The sequence below is a fragment of the Callithrix jacchus genome, chromosome 1 (genome assembly GCF_049354715.1).
Source record: "Callithrix jacchus isolate 240 chromosome 1, calJac240_pri, whole genome shotgun sequence".
Classification (NCBI taxonomy): domain Eukaryota; kingdom Metazoa; phylum Chordata; class Mammalia; order Primates; family Cebidae; genus Callithrix; species Callithrix jacchus.
Window position 1 is genome coordinate 15951551 of NC_133502.1, and position 21987 is coordinate 15973537.

Consider the following 21987-nt stretch of genomic DNA (forward strand, 5'->3'; position numbering starts at 1 on the left):
CTTCATTCAGTGGCAGAGCAACAAACATGTTGCATTGCATATTAATGGATCAAGATCATTTGGTCTCTATGTATTTTTAGGTTGTTTTCCTATTTTCCAGAAGGTAAAATGTTATTTGAGATTGAAATTCTCTATTCATTTTCTCTATAGAAGTGAAATTTGTGGTTACAAAAAAAATATCTACACCATATGAGTTACTTTTATTTTTTTGTTTTTTCCCCCAGGTCCGAATTGACAGTGGCATCCAACCAGGAAGTGATATTAGCATTTATTATGATCCTATGATTTCGAAAGTTAGTTTGATTTCTTAATGGATTATTTCTTCTGAAAAACCAATGATATTTTAAAAGTCTGAAACTGGGCCTTTATCTGTATCATGTGCCATAATTAAACAACTAATTATGCACTGATATAAATGTGAAAGCAGAGCAGGTTTTTTCTCTTGGGAGAAAATTCAGCATTATGTTAGTTTGCAATACTCCTCCTCCACAATCAAATTATGCCACCACCATCACACACACATGCACGAACAATAACAATAATAAACATCCGACCAATGGTGCCAACTCCTAACTCATTACAATGAGAAGGAATTAAGTTATTTTTTTGGCCATTTGCCGAAATTACCTGAGATGAAAGTATGAACGAATGGCAAGAAGTTGGGCTGATAGGCAGTGTTCATTAGAGTACTTTTTGATCTTTTCTCTTCATTTTTACAAAGTACCAATTATTTAAGTAGATTTGATGTAAGAGTATAAAATTTGTTTTGCCCACCTGTCTTTTTGAAGTTTGGCTTTCCAGAATAAATGAATTTTTTTATCTTTAAACCCTTAAAACCTTATAAAATATAAAATACTACAATAATTAAGATTGTGGATTTTATTTTGAAAATCCTGTGTTCTCTGAAGTGATACATCTATATTGAGGAATGATTTCATTAAGCCATGTTTCTCAAGATGGCTTTTCCCCAAGTGTCCTTTCTAATGCTTTAGCTGCAGTAAACAAACTTTTAAAAAATATTTTTTCAGTTAAGGTTTTAGTGTTTTTGTTTTTGTTTTGAGATAAGGTCTCTCTTAGTCACCCAGGCTGGAGAGAAGTGTCACAATCTTGGCTTAGTTTAGCCTCGACCTCCCAGGCTCAGGTGATCCACCTGCCTTAGCCACCTAACTACAGGGATGCACTACCATGCCTAGCTATATTTTTAATATCTTTTGTAGAAATGGGGTTTTATCATGTTGCCCAGACTGGTCTTGAACTCCTAAGCTCAAGCAACCCTGGCCTAAGTTTTTAGTAGTATTAAAATAAGGTTTAGGTCTTTTGTTTATTAGAGAACCACCATTTAATTTAAAAACAAGGGCTGGGCACAGTGGCTCATGCCTGTAATCCCAGCACTTTGGGAGGCCAAGGCAGGTGGATCACAAAGTCAAGAGATGGAGACCATCCTGGCCAACATGGTGAAACCCCATCTCTACTAAAAATACAAAAATTAGCCAGGCGTTTGGCAAGCGCCTGTAGTCCCAGCTACTTGGGAGGCTGAGGCGGAAGAATCGCTTGTACCCGGCAGGCGGAGGTTGTAGTGAGCCAAGACTGTGCCACTGTGCTCCAGCCTGGCAACAGAGCAAGACTCTGTCTCAATCAATCAATCAATCAATACATAAAACTACATACAATTATTGTAGTTTGACTTTTATATAGATATGATTCCATTTTTAGATGAATGTTTTTGTATTCAGAAAAATGGCCTACAAATTAATTTTCAAATTTGCTTGATATTGAAGAGTTAGTAAAACGTAATAAAATTATCACAATCTATAGATAGGCTAATATAACTGTCAGAAAAATCTTTAATGAATAGTTAAGGTCTTAATTCATTGCTAAATTACAGAGATACATATAAGTAGGCACTAAATCATGTAGAATAGTAAGATGTTTTTGTTTCTCTGATTCAAGCACCACTTGCTTCTGTGTATATTATTTTTAAAACTGCGAATGATTTCTAAGATAGTCATCTCTCTTTATACTTCTATTTTTGAAATTTTTTGTTAGTTATGAAAGTGTTAAGGGCTGGGCACAGTGACTCATGCCTGTAATCCCAGCACTTTGGGAGGCTGAGGCAGCTGGATCCCCTTAGGTCAGAAGTTTGAGACCAGCCTGGCCAACATGGCAAAACCCTGTCTCTACTAAAAATACAAATAAATTAGCTGGGCATGGTGGTGCACATCTGTAATCCTAGCACCTCAGGTAGCTGAGGCGAGTCGATCGCTTGAACCTGGGAGGCAGAGGTTGTAGTGAGCCAAGGTTGTGCCACGCACTTCAGCCTGGGCAACGGAGTGAGAATCCATCTCAAAAAAAGAAAGAAAGAAAGAAACAAGACAGTGTTAACTGTTTAGGGTATCTTGGAATCCACAGAAAAACAGGGGAAAAAGTCTTACCTAATCCCCACCACTACCCTTAGATATTCAAATCCTATCTTTAATATTCACATTTTGCTTTATCTCCTTTTAAATTTTTTCTTCTTTTTTTTTTGTCTTTTTTTTTTTTTGAGACGGAGTTTCGCTCTTGTTACCCAGGCTGGAGTGCAATGGCGCAACCTCGGCTCACTGCAACCTCCGCCTCCTGGGTTCAGGCAATTCTCCTGCCTCAGCCTCCTGAGTAGCTGGGATTACAGGCACGCGCCACCATGCCCAGCTGATTTTTGTATTTTTAGTAGAGACGGGGTTTCACCAGGTTGACCAGGATGGTCTCGATCTCTTGACCTCGTGATCCACCCGCCTCGGCCTCCCAAAGTGCTGGGATTACAGGCTTGAGCCACCGCGCCCGGCCCTTAAATTTTTTCTATAGTTACTTCCGTTACATTTTTGCTTTTGTAAAACCACTCTTTACTGTGATGATGAAATGTAGGAGAAAAGTCTGAAATAGCTTGATTCTAATATTTATATACTTAAAAAGTCATAATTGACATTGAAAACTGAACTATCATAAAATTGCAGGATATATTTGGAAATCTGTTATGAAATATTTTAATTTTTACTAAAATGGATCATTTAACATAGATCTAAATGTATGTTGGGGTTTTTTGTTTGCTTGTTTTTAGCTAATCACATATGGCTCCGATAGAACTGAGGCACTGAAGAGAATGGAGGATGCACTGGATAACTATGTTATTCGAGGTAAAGACAAAGATTTATACTCCTTGGTTATTATATATGATGGCCAGTTCCAGAAAACAGGCTGATGGTTTACCAGCTAGAACATGCATGGCGCATTTGCTCACTGTGTGCTTAAAGAGAAATAAGAAAAGCTCAAATCAATCAAACAACTATACTAAGTATAGGGGTTTCATTTTCCTTGGTAGCCCTATATTACTTTACATCTACTTCTTGGGTTATTCAATTTACAACATTTGATCTTTCCTAGATGAGCATCTAATATTTTGTGGATACAATTATATATTGTTTGTGACATGAGAGCCTTCAGAGTAAAGAACCACTGACCAGCGTAGTTTGAGAGCAATTTTGCTAGATGATTGTCTGTGGAGTGTTTTGTTTTAAAGTAGAAAACTTGAAAATGTATAGTGATAGAAAGTGTAGTGACCTACATTTGACTAATTTGGGGAAAGAGGTAATAGCTCTTTGCTTCTGAGATTAGGGCAAATCACAGACTGTCTTCTAGGAAATGCAGCTTTGTTACTTCATTTACCTATATGATCGTTCTAATACCTGACAAAATGCAAGCCTACCAGCCTTTAGCATGTATAGTGATAAATGAATTAGAAGCAGCCATTACACTGACATAATCAAAGTATGGTTATGTTAATACCCCTGAAGGAGTTAAATTACATTCTAAGTTTTATCAGCAGCTTTCCATTAATAATAAAAACATGACTTTAGTGCAACATCAATTATCTTTGGAATAACAGACTTTAATAACAAACTTTAAGTGTAAAATATAAGTTCCCCTTGAGTTATGAATGAATAATGTGGTCTGAGAGCAATCCATAGGGAAGACTGGCTTCTGTATAGTTTTGCCCTTTTCTAACGGCTCACTGGATGTAGCAGTGGGTGGGGAGGTTAGATTTGGAGGCTGAAGTGGTACAATAGTAGTAGAGTAAGACTGCACAGTCCTCTTCAGGACCACATGGAACTTTCATGCAGGTTTTGAAAGTCCTCTTTTTCCAGTAGCTGCAACTTTTAGGTACCTAGCAAATAGACTGGAAATTTGTGTGAAAAAGAAAAAGCGGTTTATTTTCAGGGCACATCCTGCTCTGAAAATAAAGGAAGCCCAGCTGAGCAAAGGAGCATGTCAGGCCTTTCCTTTACCTCCATGACTCAGTGCCTGTGTGCAGTGAACAGTTTGTACAACTGTACAGTAGTGCCCAGGGTAATTAGTGACTATATTTGTACATCTACCTTTCCCTGCTTATTTTCGTCTAATAATATTGAATTATATTATGTAATCCACACTTGCCCTTACATTTCTCTTCCAATTTTTCCCTTGTTAGATCAGGAGGATATCTCCCTTCCCATTCTCCTCAATCCACGCCTTTTTTTTTTTTTTTGAAACAGAGTCTCACTCTGTTGCCCAGGCTGCCAGGCTGGAGGGCAGTGGTGCAATCTCGGCTCACTGCAGCCTCCGTCTGCTGGGTTCAAGTGGTTCTCCTGCCTCAGCCTCTTCCCTGCTCTTTTAGCTCTATCTTTTTTTCTTTCCATTTGTTAGTTAACAAGTGATGGAGATTCTAATAAATATTGTGTACTAGTGATTTGCCCTTATGAACTAAAGAAAAATAATAAGCTTTCAAGTGACCCTAGGTATAATTTAAAAAGAAAATCAACAACATTAATATCCAGAGCATCTAAAAATTGGAAAAATCCCCTTCACATTCTTTCTAACTCATTTTCTATTTTCTTTTTTCTAGCCTTGATTATGGGTATTTTCTTACTTCGTAACTTTGCTATTTCCACTGTTTTAAGTAGAAAATACATATTTTCTCTATATACCCAACATATGTATTTCTGTATATAACCAGCACACATTGGTTACTAAGGCCTTGAGGAGAGGGTCTTTTTTCTTACAGAAGTAATATTGCTGTGGACAGGACTTCAGTGCGTATTTAGAACACACATCCAGTTTATGTGAGTTTTATCTATGTTTAACTATAAATGTGAGTTTAGATAGACATAAATACATTACTTGGGAAGATTATTCCTGGAGAACTTTACAGTATTTGTAAACATATTCTATGGGAAATTTTTCCCTTTTATCTCTGTGTTTTTATTGTGGTAATTGAATTATTAGATTTTGGTTAATTTAGGTTTTACTCTAATGTGCTTGAGTATGAATTTGAGAGTCTGAATAAGAATATTTTGTCAGAACTCATCTCTATTAAACTTTGATATAATATGACATGATGGCATGGCATCTGGGCAGTTTGTCAAAATATTAGATTGGTTTTGGTCCCAACTAGAAGTTATTTATTCCATCTGGCTTCTGAAAGGAATATTCTTTCATATTTACCTGAATACCCTTTCATATTTTTATTTAAATGAACAGTTTCTTACTAATTCGCTTACTATACTATATATATATAGGTTCACCAGTTACTACAGGTTTTAAGTTGCTAGGTGATTAATAAATGTTTATTGAATGAGTGAAGGAGTGAGTTACTACAGGTTTTAAAATACAAAGTAGGGTTGCCATTATTTTCCTAATTTTGTGTGTACTACATGTCAAAAATGTATTGCATTGTATAGGTAGATTTTCCCAGGCTTAGTCTGAAATTTTGTCTTTGAATTACTGTGAAACCAGACAGAAACCAGACAAAGCTGGGTTCATAGCCCCTGTCCTGATACCATTTAATAATTATGTGATTTTTGTCAAATGACTTTATCTTTCTGAATCTCATACTCCACATTTGAAAAATGGAGTGATAGTCTCTGCCTTATAAATTAGTGGTGAGGATTAACTGAGGTTAAGTATAAAAAAGGGCTTGGCACCACACTGGCTGGTATGTTGTTTAATAACTTTAGTTCCTATTTTTTCTTCCTCTCTCCTCATACTTATAAAACCACATATTTAAAAATCAAGGCCAGGCACAGTGGCTCACACCTGTAATTCCAGCACTTTGGGAGACTGGGGCAGGCGGATCACTTGAGGTCAGGAGCTCAAGACCAGCCTGGCCAACATGGCAAACCCCATCTCTACTGAAAATACAAAACTTAGCCAGGTGTGGTGGTGGGTGCCTGTAGTCCCAGGTACTCAGGAGGCTAAGGCAGAAGAATGGCTTGAACTCAGGAAGTGGAGATTGCAGTGAGCTGAGATTTTGCCACTGTACTATAGCCTGAGTGACAAAGTAAGACCGTTTCAAAAAAAATAAAATAAGAATAAAAATCATGTGTTATAAATCACATTGTCAAGCCCTTAGTAATATGCAATTTAATAAACCATAGATAAACAATATTGAAAGACATTTTTAGATAATTTCTAATACTGTGTGCTGAGATTATATTCTTTCATTGCACCCTGTTTGAATACTTCTCCAGAGCATTTACTGTCACTGTAAAATTAAAATATTAATTGTGTAATTAACTGTGCAGTGTTGGGTATTCTTGTAAAACTATTAGGCACACGAGGGCACTGATGATCTTTATCTTGCTTGCATGCATATTACTGGTGCTTAGCAGTATCTGACACATGCTAGGTGGTTAATAAATGTTTGTTGAATGAGTGAAGGCGTGAGCGAGTGATACTATCCCTAATTTCAAGGAGTTACTAATATACTTTATATGGAAAACATATGAACAGATAAATAGAATATTAATATAACTTAGCAGGGGCCACAATAGGGGATTGGAAGTGGATAGTGGGAGTTTAAGGAGGAGACTAGTGTATCATATCTTGCTTTTCCTGCTTCTCTTTTGGTCCTTTGAAAGTAATCATGAGTACTGCTTTAGGACTCATAGGTGTCTCTGTGTCTCTGTTGACGGTACCTCACTTTGTTCTGCCTTCAAATGATCCCCAGAGTGGCATGAGTTTTAAAAAGACTGATAATGTCCTGTGTAGGTGAACTAAAGGGGATGGGCACACTCAGGCATCTTTGCAGTATCACTTGTTATAGTATTTTGGGAAAATAATCTGGCGTTAGATGTTAAAATAAAAGTACATACCCTTTGACCCAGCTGTTCATCTTTTGTGAATCTTTCCTGTAGAGATAAAAGACTGAATCATCAGCATGTTCACCATGACATTTACAGCAACATTGTTTGTAGCAGCCAAAATGCTGAGCAACCACTGTCCACTAAATGGATGAATGACTGAATAAATTACAGTGCATTATTACTATAAAATACTATGCAGCTGTGACTTAAAGATATGCCTGTCTGTATTGTTAAAGTAGAAAAGCAGTTTGCAGTCATGCGTAGTACATTCTCATATCACTTGAACCATCTTCTCATCCTAAAATATTTTACATTGTGTTGGATGAGCACAAAGAAAGGTGTGAACATCTACATATCACAGTGATTTCTTTTTTTTTGAGACGGAGTTTCGCTCTTGTTACCCAGGCTGGAGTGCAATGGCGCGATCTCGGCTCACCGCAACCTCCGCCTCCTGGGTTCAGGCAATTCTCCTGCCTCAGCCTCCTGAGTAGCTGGGATTACAGGCGTGCGCCACCATGCCCAGCTAATTTTTTGTATTTTTTTTAGTAGAGACGGGGTTTCACCATGGTGACCAGGATGGTCCCGATCTCTTGACCTCGTGATCCACCCGTCTCGGCCTCCCAAAGTGCTGGGATTACAGGCTTGAGCCACCGCGCCCGGCCCACAGTGATTTCTTAAACTAAAAGGACTTATCAAAGATGGGTTTTTCTTGACACATTTCTCTTCGACTTTTTAATTTTATGTATTTTCAAACCTTTAGAAAAGCTGAATGAATAGTACTCTGCGTGCCTGTATACTGTTCACCTAGATTAATTAATTATTTAATTAACTTTTTTTGATACTTGCTTTCCCTACTTCTCCCTTTCTTTGCCTTTTATTCCTCCTTTCTCATGCTTCCTCTTTCCTTTCCTCCCTCCATTCTCTCCTTGGTATTTTTCCTGCTCCATTTGAAAGAAAGTTGCAAACATCATGGCCTGTCACCCCTGAATACTTTACCAGGCTTCTTAAGAGGAAGACCATTTTCCGGTAACTGCCCCTGGATTTTTCTTCCCTGCTGCACAGGGAGAGTCAGTTTATTGAGACAGCATTATTGCAATAGAGAAAGAGTTTAACAAACACAGGGCTGGCTAAATGGGAGATTGAAGTTTTATTACTCAAATAACTTTCCCCCAAAATTTGGAGGCTGGGGTTTTTAAAGAATAATTTGGTGGGCAGGGTCTAGGGAATGGGGAATGCTGATTGGTTGGTTTGGGGATGAAATTATAGGTACTTAAGGCAGGGTGTTCTTGCTACCTTCAGTTATTGGGCAAGATCACAGAACTAGTTCAGCCAGTTTACTGGTCTGGCTGCATGACTCCTGAGCCATAATATCTAATCTTGTGGCTAATTTAGTTTAACAAATGGAGTCTGTTTCGCAGGCAAGGAGGGGGTTTGTTTTGGGAAGGGGCTGTTATCGTTGTTGTGCAGTTAAACTGTATGTTAATTTTCTCTCATAGTTAGCATGGCCTACACCCAGGAATGAACAGGGGCAGCTTGGAGGTTAAAAGCAAGATGAAGTTGGTTAGGTCAGATTTTTCTCATTGTCACGATTTTTGCAATGGTGGTTTCATTCCTGCAAAAAAACACGATACCATCATTACACTCCAAGGAAAATTGACAGCAGCCTTACAATTTCATCTCTTGTATTGTCCCTATTTAAGTTTCCCCAGCTGTCCCTCAAAGGATTTTTAAAATTGTTTTTTAACCCCATCCGTGGCCCACAGTTACACAGTATCTTTGATTATGTCTCTTTAGCATCTTGCCCTCTTTTGTATTTCATTTCATTAATTTTCAGGAGAGTCCAGGGTGGTTGATGTGTAGAAGGTGGCACACTATAGATAGAAAGTCAACACTGGTTCAGTAGAGGCACTTGTGAAGTGACTCTAAGGATGAGAGCTGTAGGTGATAATTTATATCACTCACAGAACTCAGGGAAACTCTTTGCTACTGTTAATGGTTTATTAACAAGGATACAGCTTGAGAATAACCAAATGGAAAAGATGCACAGGACAAGGTGTTGGGGAGAGGTGTAGCACTTCCACACCTTCTCCAGGTCACCACCCTCCCAATACTTCCATGTATTCACCAACCCAGAAGTTCTCTGATCTGTGCCCTTGGGTTGTTATGAAGGCCTGATTAGATAGGCATGATTGATCCTATCAATCTGCCATTAGTGGTCAAGTCATTCTTTAGTCCCTCTCCCCTTTGGAGGGTGGTGGTAGTCCCTCTCCCCTTTGGGGCTGAAAGTTCCAGCTCTATAATCACATGGTTGGATCCTCTGGCCACCGACTTCCATCCTCCAAGAGTCATCTCATTGGCATTAACTCAGGTATGGCTGAAAGGAGCTCATTATGAATAAGAAAAGACACTCCTCTCACAACAGTCATTTCTGTGATATTCTTGCCCAAAATGTACAACCTGAATATAATCATGAGGAAACATCAGACAAACCAAATTGAAAGACAGTCTACAAAATAAATAGCTTCTCCTCTTCAAACATGTCAAGGTCAGGAAACACAAAGAAAAGTTGAACAACTTTATGTAGATCAAAGGAAACTAAAGACACATGAAAACTAAATGCAATGTGTGATCTGGGATTAGATCCTGGACCAGAAGAAAAATGTTTTTCTTTTGTAGTAAGGGTCATAAGTGGGACAGTTGGTGAGATTTGAATAAGGTCTGTAGATTAGGCGATAGCAACGTTAGCAGCGCTAGGCTTTTCTGATTTTGATCCTTGTACTGTAAGTATCGAAGAGACATACCTTGCTTTTAGGAAATGTACACTGAAATATTTAGAAGTGAAATGACATCTTGTCAGCAACTTACCTTCAGATATTTAAGAAAGAAGGCTATGTATTTGTATATACATAGAAAAAATAGGTGACAAAGCAAATAAATGTGATAAGATGTTATTATTTGTAGAACCTGCATATATATGGTAATTCTATTTACTATTTTTTAAAATTTGAAATTCTTTCAAAATAAAAACTTTAAACCATAGGGAAGAAGAAGTACCCCTACTCTCCACTTATATTTAAAGAATAAAAACACAGAGGCACTTGGGATTTTTATCTTATATATTATTTATCTGGCCAATTCTGAAAGATAGGCAGGTTTAAAAATGTGGCTTTATGAAGCGCAAAACAGGGAGGACAATCTACTGTCTTGTTTGGTAACTACTTGATTATTCAAATACGAGTATTTTTTCCCCTGAGCTTTTGTTAAGATAGAGAAACTTGAAAGCAAAAATGTAATTCGGTTAAAGCGAATTTAGAAATTCTCATGAAATGAGAGTGCTTTTTGGCCTCTGTTTGATCCTGGCAGCCTGTGTAGCTGATGTCTGGGCAGTGTTTTGGAACCAGCAGGTAGTCAGGGGAACGCCACTCATAGGGGCCTCTTCTTTACGGCCTGGTCGTGATTTCCCATACAGATGGGAGCTGGTGAACTCTGCCAGAGGTCATCCTTGACTCCCAGTCGACACCTCCCAGTCATAATTTTTATGAGTATGTGATTAATAATATCCTTGAAGTTGTAAACTAAGTTTCAAAGAATGCCTCTACTGTCCCCATACTATTTAAACAAGGATCTGTTCAAATAGTATCGTCTTTCCTCGAATGTGAAAAGAAAGAAACTAAATGCAAAATGGTAACTTTCAAATCTGTATGATACACTTTAGTGCTTCAGTGATTCTTCCCATCTATTTGATCTTTTGAGCTCTTAGGTATAAAATAATTTTCTGGTTATTACCCTCTTTTGGTTTTAGGATTAATTAATGGACAGTAACTTTGGAAGCAGTTAGTTGAGGCATGGATATTTGTTGTCTGCCATGACCCATTATATCACCATATAGGGCTTAGAAAAGAAAAAAATAATGACTTAATTTTGCATAATAATATATAATTTATTTAGAAAACATTAAAGAGAGAATGGTTTTGTGTTTTAATTTTATTCTTAAAACATCATTAAGTGAGTTAGCCTGTATTTTCCTGCTATATTTACTATTCAAGTAGAAAGATTTCATGCTTCATTCATGTACTTGATGGCTTTGTTCTTTGATATCCAAAATGTAAATTAATATTTGCTTCCAATTCCTTTGAGTTACATTTTTCTAAAATCAACACCTGTTTTTCAACTTTGAATATGGAAGAAAAATGCAACATATCATTTATCCTATGAAACTGCAAGCCTGTTAACTTTCTGAGTATTATCAGTCACAAATTTTGGGTATCAGACAATAAGCTCTTTTTTTGTTCAAATAATCATTAACTGTTTCTGAAAGCTGTATTGTATTTACTGCTGACAGAGTTTGGTTCCAACTCTTTTCACGTTGGTCACACAGGGGGCTAAAAATGTTATACCAGCAATAGGGTGTAACAGGAAAGCCAATAAGGTTAAATAGGAAATAGTAAGTAATATGTGAACAGTATTCTTTCTTTTTTCTGTTTTTGAGATGGAATCTCACTCTGTTGCCCAGGCTGGAGTGCAGTGGCATGATCTTGACACTGCAGCCTCTGCCTCCCAGGTTCAAGTGATTCTTTTGCCTCAGCCTGCAGAGTAGCTGGGACTATAGGCGTGTGTCACCATACCCAGCTAATTTTTGTATTTTTAGTAGAGACAAGTTTCACCAGGTTGGTCAGGACAGTCTCAAACTCCTGACCTCAAGTGATCTCCCTGCCATGGCCTCCCAAAATGAACAGCATTATTTTTATCTAACCAGGGGAGGAAAGTTCAAAAATCCTGAGACTGCCTGCTAACTTATCTACTGCTTTGCAAAAAAGCTTGTAAAATGAAATATTCTGAATTATTAGTTTGTACATAAGATCGACTTTTTTGGTAAATTAAATTGTTGCTGGACCTTGGTTTAATAACCTTCATTCCTTCCAGTCCTTGCCTTAGAATCTTATATTTTCCAGAACTTTATTTATTATAGCATATGAATGATTTGCATATTGCTGGTTTTATTTCACATTTCTCTGTCTCACCCTGTTTTGGATTCCTTCACATATGGGGGATGTTCCCCCCATAACTAGAAACGTGTGTTTTCTGATGTATACCATCGAATCTGCCTGCTTCCCTGAACCTTAACCCTTCACACATCATCTCACAGGCATCTCAAATTTAACTTGTCCCTGAATCTGCTATTTTCCTCTCAGCTTGTTTCTTTCTTCTCTGCAAATGGTAACTTCTCTCATGTTGCAGAACCAGAACTATGGGGGTTGTGCTCATCTCCCCGTTCTTTATAGTTGATGTTGTTTTGAGACAAGGTCTCACTCTGTCACCAGGCTGGAGCCCAGGGCTCACTGCAGCCTTGACCTCCCAGGTTCAGATGATGAGCTGATTCTCCCACCTCAGCCTCCCTGGTAGCTGGGACTACAGGCAAATACCAGCATACCCAGCTAATTTTTTGTATTTATTGTAGAGATGGGATTTTGCCGTGTTGCCCAGGCTGGTCCTGAGCTCCTGATCTCAAGTGATCACCTGCTTCCATCTCCCAAAATGTTGCGATTACAGGCATGAGCCACTGTGCCTGGCCCTCACCTCCCCATTCTTGCCATCAGTCTCTGCCTGCCTTCTGAATATCCCTTGAGTCCAGCTAGTTTTCGCATCTGTTTTATCAGTGTCCTAGCTGTGGACCCCAGCCTTGCCATTTTTCAGTATATCTCTGCAGTTGTCACCTAAGGAATTTTTCCAACTTCCCTCTTGCCCCTCCCCTTTTCCATAGAGCAGCCTAAGTGATTCTGGATTTTGTAAATCTAATCGTACCTGCCCTGCTTCCCACTCTAGTTGCTCTCCTGGGAATGTGAAATCTGGGCATGGCCTCTCATACTCTGAATGCCCTATTGGTCTTTTGACTGTATCTAGCACCATTCTGTCATTTGCTCATTCTCAGACCATGGTGTTTTCCTTTCATTCCTCTCCATATGAATACCTGGTGGTAAAATTTGCTTTTTATAACAGTGAAATCTCTCTATTTTTTTTTTTTTTAACCAGAGAAAGAGCCTCTCTCTGTTGCCCAAGCTGGAGTGCAGTGGCACGATCATAGCTCCCTGCAGCCTTGAACTCCCAAATTCAGGTGATCCTCCTGCCTCAGACTCCTCCTACCCAGCTAATTTTTAAATTTTTTGTGGAGATAGCATCTCACTATTGGCTTAGGCTGGTCACAAACTCCTGGTCTCAAGTGATCCTCCTGCCTCAGCCTCCCAAAGAGCTGGGATTACAGATGTGAACCAAATTCCGCCCTAATATTACCATAACCTTAGCTACTCATCTTTGGATCCTTCTCATCTTTCTGTTTTCTTTCCCAGCCAGGAAAATCTGTGTAAGCCACAAATGCTTTCCTCTTCCTGGAACACAAAGCTATCATTTCCGATGTAGGCAAACCTTTCTGGCAGATGATCCCTCTTTTCTTTTTCAAAAGCACTCTAGTTGTCTGTTTGTGAAACATGATCGAGGGATTAATTTCTCATGTTTTATTTAGTCTGATCTCTTTCAAGGAGCTTTTTACATTTTTGTCTTTTTGTCTCTGTAAGCATCCTAGCATATTGCCTTCACTTGCTCTTCCTTTTCATCTATCCAAAGGCAACACCACATTTTTTCAGTTATTTCTTAGGTATATTGGTATCATGAGAAATTTCATGTACCTTCTACTATATTTCTCATTTTAAAAAACTTATTAAAGCCCTCCAAACATCAGTTATTTTATATAGGCCAAGTAAATCATTACCCACAGAACAAGTGTGAAATAGATGTGTATTTCTCACAGGCATGTGCTATAGAAGGGGTGTGTTTGTGTGTATGTGTGCATGCATGTGTGCATAAAGTGATCTATAAGATGTGTGTGTGTATATACATATCTCGAATGATATTATTTATTCTGATATATAAAACTTCTTCCATGGAATATTTGTGTAGCTAAAGGAATAGCATTAATTTGAATTTTTGAACTTTTTCTAAATGTTTTAAGGCAGTTTTGATAAATTGAGAATTAGCTTTTTTTTTTTTTTTTTTTTTTTGAGATGGAGTTTCGCTCTTGTTACCCAGGCTGGAGTGCAATGGCGCGATCTCGGCTCACCGCAACCTCCGCCTCCTGGGTTCAGGCAATTCTCCTGCCTTAGCCTCCCAAGTAGCTGGGATTACAGGCTCGCGCCACCATGCCCAGCTAATTTTTTGTATTTTTAGTAGAGACGGGGTTTCACCATGTTGACCAGGATGGTCTCGATCTCTTGACCTCGTGATCCACCTGCCTCTGCCTCCCAAAGTGCTGGGATTACAGGCTTGAGCCACTGCGCCTGGCCTGAGAATTCGCTTTTATAAAATTTAGATACATAGCATCTGTTGAGTGAGGAACAGAAATATGCTCAGGATCTTCCATATGGTTGTGAGTATGGTCTAGTATAAAAGAGATGCATAGGAAAATACCTGGGAGGGTATACATATTAAGCTGTCGACATTGGCTAGCTTAAAGATGGAAAGTCATATTGAAAAGTTGTGCCCGGCTTACTCAGACACATTTACTATGGTACAGGGTAACCTGCTGTAACAAAGATTTCTGAATACAGTGGAGTAATAAGATGGACATTTATTTACCTCTCATGTAACTGTCTGGTCCATGCTGCTAGAGGGTGAGTCAGCCTCATGAGGTCATTCCAAAGATAGACACACCCATCCTGATGCACCACTCCATTTAAATTGCCAATGCTGAGTTTCTGCCATGTCAAGAAGCCCATAGTAAGAGAAGAAAGGAAGCCCAAGCAACCAGTTTAAAAATAAGTGAGCAAGGCTGGGCATGGTGGCTCACACCTGTAATCCCAGCACTTTGGGAGGCCGAGGCAGGTGGATCATGAGGTCAAGAGATTGAGACCATCCTGGTCAACATGGTGAAACCCCGTCTCTACTAAAAATACAAAAAATTAGCTGGGCATGGTGGTGCGTGCCTGTAATCCCAGCTGCTCAGGAGGCTGAGGCAGGAGAATTGCCTGAACCCAGGAGGTGGAGGTTGCGGTGAGCCGAGATCGCACCATTGCACTCCAGACTGGGTAACAAGAGCGAAACTCCATCTCAAAAAATAAAATAAATAAAATAAGTGAGCAAGTCAGGAGTTGTGTACATCACTTTAGCTTACCTTCCTTTGTCTAGGAATTAGTCTGTCATGCCTAGCTACAAGCTAGATGGGAAAGTGAAGTCTGTGTCTGGGTGTTTGTTGCTCAGCTAAAACTCTGTTACTGTGGAAAAATGAAAAACAGGTTTTAGGAGAAACTAGCAGTCTGTCACAATAAACCTCTGTATTTTAAAAATTATTTATATATAGTTGTATGTATGTAACTATTGTGATACATAATGTACTAAATTTAGGTGAACTATGCAGTCTCTCTGGTTTGCAATTTTCTTTTTCTTTCTCTTTTTCCAAATTTTTTTTTCCTTTTAGAGATAGAGTCTCTCTCTGTCACCCAGACTTGGGCATAGTGGTGCAGTCATAGCTCACTATAACCTCAAACTCCTGGTCTTAAGTGATCCTCCTGCCTCAGCCTCCCAAGTACCTGGGACTATAGGCATATGGCACCATTCCCAGCTAATTTTCTGTTTTTATTTTTTGAAGATGCAGGGTCTTGCTACGTTGCCCAGGCTAGTCTTGAACTCCTGGCCTCAAGTGATCTCTCTCCTTGGCCTCCCAGAGTGCTAGAATTAAAGGTGTGAGCCAGTGCACCCAGCAAAATTTTCTCATTTTAAAGGTCCCATTATTGTTTGTAATTTATTTATTCTATATTGCTCAGTTTCCCAAGAGCAGGTACCATATTGTGTTCTCTCATTTTCCTTCCCACGATATCTAATTGCTACATGAGTAACAGGTATAGAATAAATGTTGATGGATAGAGATAGGTTTGCTCAGACTAAAGAGGTAGATGGTAAATGTTATAGACTTTGTGGGATGCAATGTTTCTTGACTCTACTGTTACAACATGAAAATGGCCATATGTAAATAAACCAGGTTGGCTGTGTTCTAATAAAACTTTATTTTCAAAATAGGTAGGAGGCTAGATTTGACCTAAATGCCATATTTTGCTAACCGTTGTCTTATAGGAAAGTTGTCTTCCAAATAGATACAGGTGTAAACTTAGATTTCAGGAACTCCGTTCTTTTTTTTTTACTTTAGCTTCTGGGGTATACGTGCAGATCATGCAAGATGGTTGCATAGGTACATTCATGGCAAGGTGGCTTGCTGCCTCTATTCCCCCATCACCTATTTGTGACATTTCTCCCTACGTTATCTCTTCCCACCCTCGCTCCCACTGTCCCTTCCCTAGCCCCCCACAACAGACCCCCGTGTGTTTTGCTCCCCTCTCTGTGTCCATGTTTTCTCATTGGACAGTGCAAACATGCGGTGTTTGATTTTCTGTTCTTTTGTCAGTTTGCTGAGAATGATGGTTTCCAGGTTCATCCATGTCCCTTCAAAGGACACAAACTCATCGTTTTTTTTTATGGCTGCGTAGTATTTCATGGTGTATATGTGCCACATTTTCTTTGTCCAGTCTATCATCGATGGGCATTTGGGTTGGTTCCAGATATTTGCTATTGTAAACAGTGCCACGATGAACGTACGTGTGCATGTGTCTTTATAATAGAACGATTTATAGTCCTTTGGGTATATACCTAGTAATGGGATTGCTAGGTCAAATGGAATTTCAATTTCTAGATCCTTGAGGAATTGCCACACTGTCTTCCACTATGGTTGAACTAATTTGCACTCCCACTTACAGTGTAAAAGTGTTCCTGTTTCTCCACATCCTCTCCAGCATCTGTTGTCTCCAGATTTTTTAATGATCACCATTCTAACTGGTGTGAGATGATATCTCGATGTGGTTTTGATTTGCATTTCTCTAATGACCAAGATGATGAGCATTTTTCATATGTTTGTTGGCTTTATATATGTCTTCTTTTGAAAAGTATCTGTTCATATCCTTTGCCCACTTTTGGATGGGTTTGTTTGTTTTTTTCTTGTAAATCTGTTTTAGTTCTTAGTAGATTCTGGATATTAGCCCTTTGTCAGTTGAGTAGATTGCAAAAATTTTTTCCCATTCTGTTGGTTCCAGTTCGCTCTAATGATTGTTTCTTTTGCTATACAGAAGCTCTGAAGTTTAATTAGATCCCATTTGTCTATTTTGTTGCCATTGCTTTTGGTGTTTTAGTCATGAAGTTCCTGCCTGTGCCTATGTCCTGGATAGTTTTGCCTAGGTTTTCTTCTATGGTTTTTATGGTGTTAGGTCTTATGTTTAAGTCCTCAATCCATCTGGAGTTAATTTTAGTGTAAGATATCAGGAAGCAGTCCAGTTTCTGCTTTCTGCACATTGCTAGCCAATTTCCCAACACCATTTATTAAACAGGGGATCCTTTCCCCATTGCTTGTTTTTGTCAGGTTTGTTGAAGATTAGATGGTTATAGATGTGTATTGTTGCTTCTGAGGCCTCTCTTCTGCTCCATTGGTCTCTGTCTCTGTTTTGTTACCAGTACCATGCTGTTTTGATTACTGTTGCCTTGTAGTATAGTTTGAAGTCCAGCAGGGTGATGCCTCCAGCTTTGTTCTTTTTGCTTAGGATTGTCTTGGCTATGTGGGTTCTTTTTTGGTTCCATATGAAGTTTAAAATGGTTTTTTCCAGTTCTGTCATTGGTAGTTTGATGGGGATAGCATTGACTCTATAAATTACTTTGGGCAGTATGGCCATTTTCATGATATTGATTCTTCCTAACCATGAGCATGGAATGTTTTTCCATCTGTTTGTGTCCTCTCTTATTTTGTTGAGCAGTGGTTTGTAGTTCTCCTTGAAGAGGTCCTTTACCTCCATTGTTAGTTGTATTCCTAGGTATTTTATTCCCCTTGTAGCAATTGTGAATGGCAGTTCCCTCTTGATTTGGCTCTCTGTTTGTCTGTTATTGGTGTATAGGACTGTTTGTGATTTATGCACATTGATTTTGTATCCTGAGACTTTGCTGAAGTTGCTTATCAACTTAAGGAGATTTTGGGCTGAGACAATGGAGTCTTCTAAATATACAATCATGTCGTCTGCAAATAGAGACAATTTGACTTCCTCCTTTCCTAATTGAATACCCTTTATTTCTTTTTCTTGCCTGATTGCTCTGGCTAAAACTTCCAATACTATATTGAATAGGAGTGGTGAGAGAGGGCTTCCTTGTCTAGTGCCAGATCTCAAAGGGAATGCTTCCAGTTTTTACCTGAGGAGCTCCATTCTTAACAGAAAACAAAACTAGAAGTTAGGTCAGTGGTAAAGCTTAGGATGCAGGATCACTTCTGTCTGTTGTTTTATTAATTATATTTTGTCTCATGTTCTGTACTTATTCCCATTTAACAGGATAGTAATGTTCTTTTTTGAGAACCTGGCATTGCATTAAGCATTATTTCATTTATACCTAATAAAAATCATGCCTAATATTATGGTTATCAGTTTACAAATGAATATACTAAAGCTTTGAGAGGTTAACTAGCTTACCTAAGGTAAGAGTTAGACCTGGTATTTGAACTTGATTGACTGATTCTTTGCTTACTTTATGGTTATTGTTGCAAACGGAGGAATTCTGTGAGACTTGATTAGCAGGATTAGAATTAAACTTTGTAGGCTCCTGATGCAGCATAATGATTTCAATTAGAACCATACAAAAGTGGGCTATAGAAATAGGAAGGAATGAACACACCTCTGTTTACTTTGACTTCCGCTGTCATGCTGCAGTCACCTGCTCTTCTTGTGGAAGCCTCATGTAATTCCTGCCTTCCCTGGATGTGACATGCTTCCTCCCATTTCCTTTCTTTCCTGTGTAACATCTTTGTAATCTAGATGACCGAGATTAGATACTTCATTCTTCATAAAGCCTTCCTGCATCCTCGAACTCTCCCAACACTGTCTGTATACTCTTGCGTCAGTTACCTATTTTGATTTTACAGTTGGCTCTTGAATAATACTGGTTTGAACTATGCAGGTCCATTTATTTGGGATTTTTTTCAATAAATATATTCTAAAATTATTTGAAGATTTGTGACAACTTGAAAAAGCTTTCAGACAAACCATATAGCCTAGAAATACCAAAGAAAGAAAAATACATGTCATGAATACATAAAATATACAGAGATACTAATCTGTTTCATTATTTGCTATTATAAAATATACACAAATCTATTATAAAAATTTAATATTTATAAAAATTTACACAGAGGCCATATATGGTGCATTCAAAGTAGGGAGAAATGTACACAAACAGTAAAGATGCAGCATTAAATTATAACATGAAGATTCACTGTAGTACATACTGTACTATTGTTTAGTTTCATAGACACCTACTGTTGCTATTGGAATGAGCTCAAGTGTTGCGAGCATGGGCATAAAACGCCATGCGATGCTAGTCACTGCCATGTGATCAGTTCTGTCTCCTGTAAATTGCGTATGGCAGTAAAAAGTCATCGCTTATGGTTCTGGCATATTTTTCATCGTGTTTAGTGCAAACGATAAAGCTTGAATAACACCACAGAATCCATACAAAGTGCCACTAGTAATGCTGGAGGTCCTCTCAAGAAGCAGAGAAAAGTCATGACATTATGAGAAAAAGTTGAATTACTTGGTGTGTTTGATAGACCGAGGTCTGCAGATGTAATTTCCTGTCATTTTAAGATAAATGAATCCCGTGTAAGGACTATTGTAAAAAAAAATAAAACGAAATCCATAAAGTTGCTGCTGCTACACCAGCAGGCGTGAAAACCTTGCACTTTTTGTGAAATGCCCTTCATCTCATATAGAAGATGCAGCATGTATGTGGGTGCAGGATTGCTATAAGAAAGGCATTCTCGTAGACTTGAATACGCCTGTCTATGGGAAAAATGAAATCATTATATGACAACTTAAAGCAAAAGGAAAGAGGAAGGATATAAAGCTGGAGAATGTATTGCCAACCAAGGATGGTTTGATCATTTTAGAAAGAGATTTGGCTTTAAAATGTGAAGATAAAATGTGAAGGGAAGGTACTTCTGCCAACCGAGAGGCAGCAGATGAGTTCCCAGACACCATTAAGAAAATGATTGAGGAGAAAGTATATGTGCTGGACATGTTTTTAATGCAAACACAAGTGCCTTATTCTGAAAAAATTTAAAAAGCCATAAGGAACACTTCTTAGTAAGGAAGAGAAGCAAGCATGAGGAGTTAAGACAGGGAGAAATAGGCTAACTCTCTCTGTTGTTTTGTGGGAATGCAGTCAGGTTTATGATGTGCACTTATCTGTGAAGCTGCTAACCTCCAAACCTTGAAGGAAAGCAATGAGCACTGCTTGCCAGTCTTCTGGTTGTACAAGAAAGCCCAGAGAGCAAGAGCCCCTTTTCTGGATTGATTCCGTTGATACTTTGTCCCTGAAGTCAGGAAGTACCTTGCCAGTATGTCTTCTAAAGTTCTTTTGATATGGACGATGCCCCAGCCACCCAGAACACATGTGTTTAGCATTGAAGGTGTCGAAGTGGCCTGCTTCTCCCCAAACCCAACATGTGTAATTCAGCCTCTAGCTCAGGGTATTATAAAGACTTTTCAGGCTCATTATACACAGTGCTATATGGAAAGAATCACTGACACTGTTGAATGATTGAAAAGAAAAAGTTTGGAAAGATCACACCACTGAAGATGCATTGTTGTCATATAAAAAGCTGTGAAAGCCATCAAGCCCCAAATTTTTGGCGGAGAAAACTTTGTCTAGATATTATGCATGACTTCACAGGATTTATGAAAGAGGCAAGAAAATCATGAAAGAGATTGTGGATATGGCATAAAAGATGGAGGAAAGGGGGTGAAGGATTTTAAGGTATGGATCTTAGAGAAATCAAGAGTGAATAGACACCACACCTGAGGAATTAACAGAAGATGATGCAGATGAGTGCTTCCAAAGTGGTCCCCAAGGTTGAGGAAGTGGTGCCAGAGGTTGATGGAAGAAGCAGTGCCAGAAAACAGGATCACATCAGACAATGTGGCAGAAGGATTCTGATTATTCGAGACTGCTGTTGACTTCCTTTACGACATGGACCCTTCTGTGATACGGACAGTAAAACTAACATAAACTGTGGGAAAATGATTGAAACATTTTTAGAGAAATGAAAAAGCAAAAAAGGCAGACAAAAATTACAAAGTATTTTCATAAAGTTATAAGGAGTGTGCTGTCTCTCCTGCCTCCCCTTTCACTTCCTCCACCTCTCCTGCCTCTGCAACCCCTGAGACAGCAAGACCAGCCCCTCCTCTTCCTCCTTCTCCTCAGCCTACTCAACCTGAAGAGGAGGAGGAAGACCTTTATGATGATCCATTTCCACTTGATGAATAGTAAATACATTTTCTCTTATGATTTGTATAATAACATTTTCTTTAGCTTTATTGAAAGAATATCGTACTTAATACATATAACATACAAAACGTGTAATTGACTGTGTTTTCAGCAAGGATTTCAGTCAACAGTATGTTATTAGTATTTGCTTTTTTGGGACATCAAAAGTTCTATGTGGATTTTTGTGCAGGAGGTTGGCACCTCAACCCTCATGTTATTCAGTCATCACCTGGAATTTGAAATTCTCATTGTGTACTTGGCTCAGTTTTTTTCTACTAGATTACATACATCTTTAAAAAATTTCTTATTGAGGTATACTTGACATATAATAAACTTCTGATATCTAAAGTATTCCATTTTATGAGTTTTGACATACATATACACCTGTGAAACTGTTACCACAGCCAAGGTGTTGAATGCTTCTTTCACCTCCAGAGTTTTG

General features: G+C 38.5%; 1 protein-coding gene across 11 annotated transcripts in view; it reads left to right on the forward strand.

Moving 5' to 3' along the window:
- The window catches only part of PCCA (propionyl-CoA carboxylase subunit alpha), a 433256-nt gene that overhangs the window by 200281 nt on the left and 210988 nt on the right, over positions 1 to 21987 (forward strand). For 9 of the 11 annotated variants that reach the window (XM_054246197.2, XM_035293344.3, XM_002742504.6 and 6 more), the window contains 2 exons: positions 225 to 293; positions 3095 to 3170. In XM_054246197.2, the coding sequence (XP_054102172.2) occupies positions 225 to 293; positions 3095 to 3170 (145 nt within the window). The remainder of the gene's footprint in view (positions 1 to 224; positions 294 to 3094; positions 3171 to 21987) is intronic. The other 2 variants (XM_008996329.4, XM_078374971.1) reach the window with 1 other exon arrangement.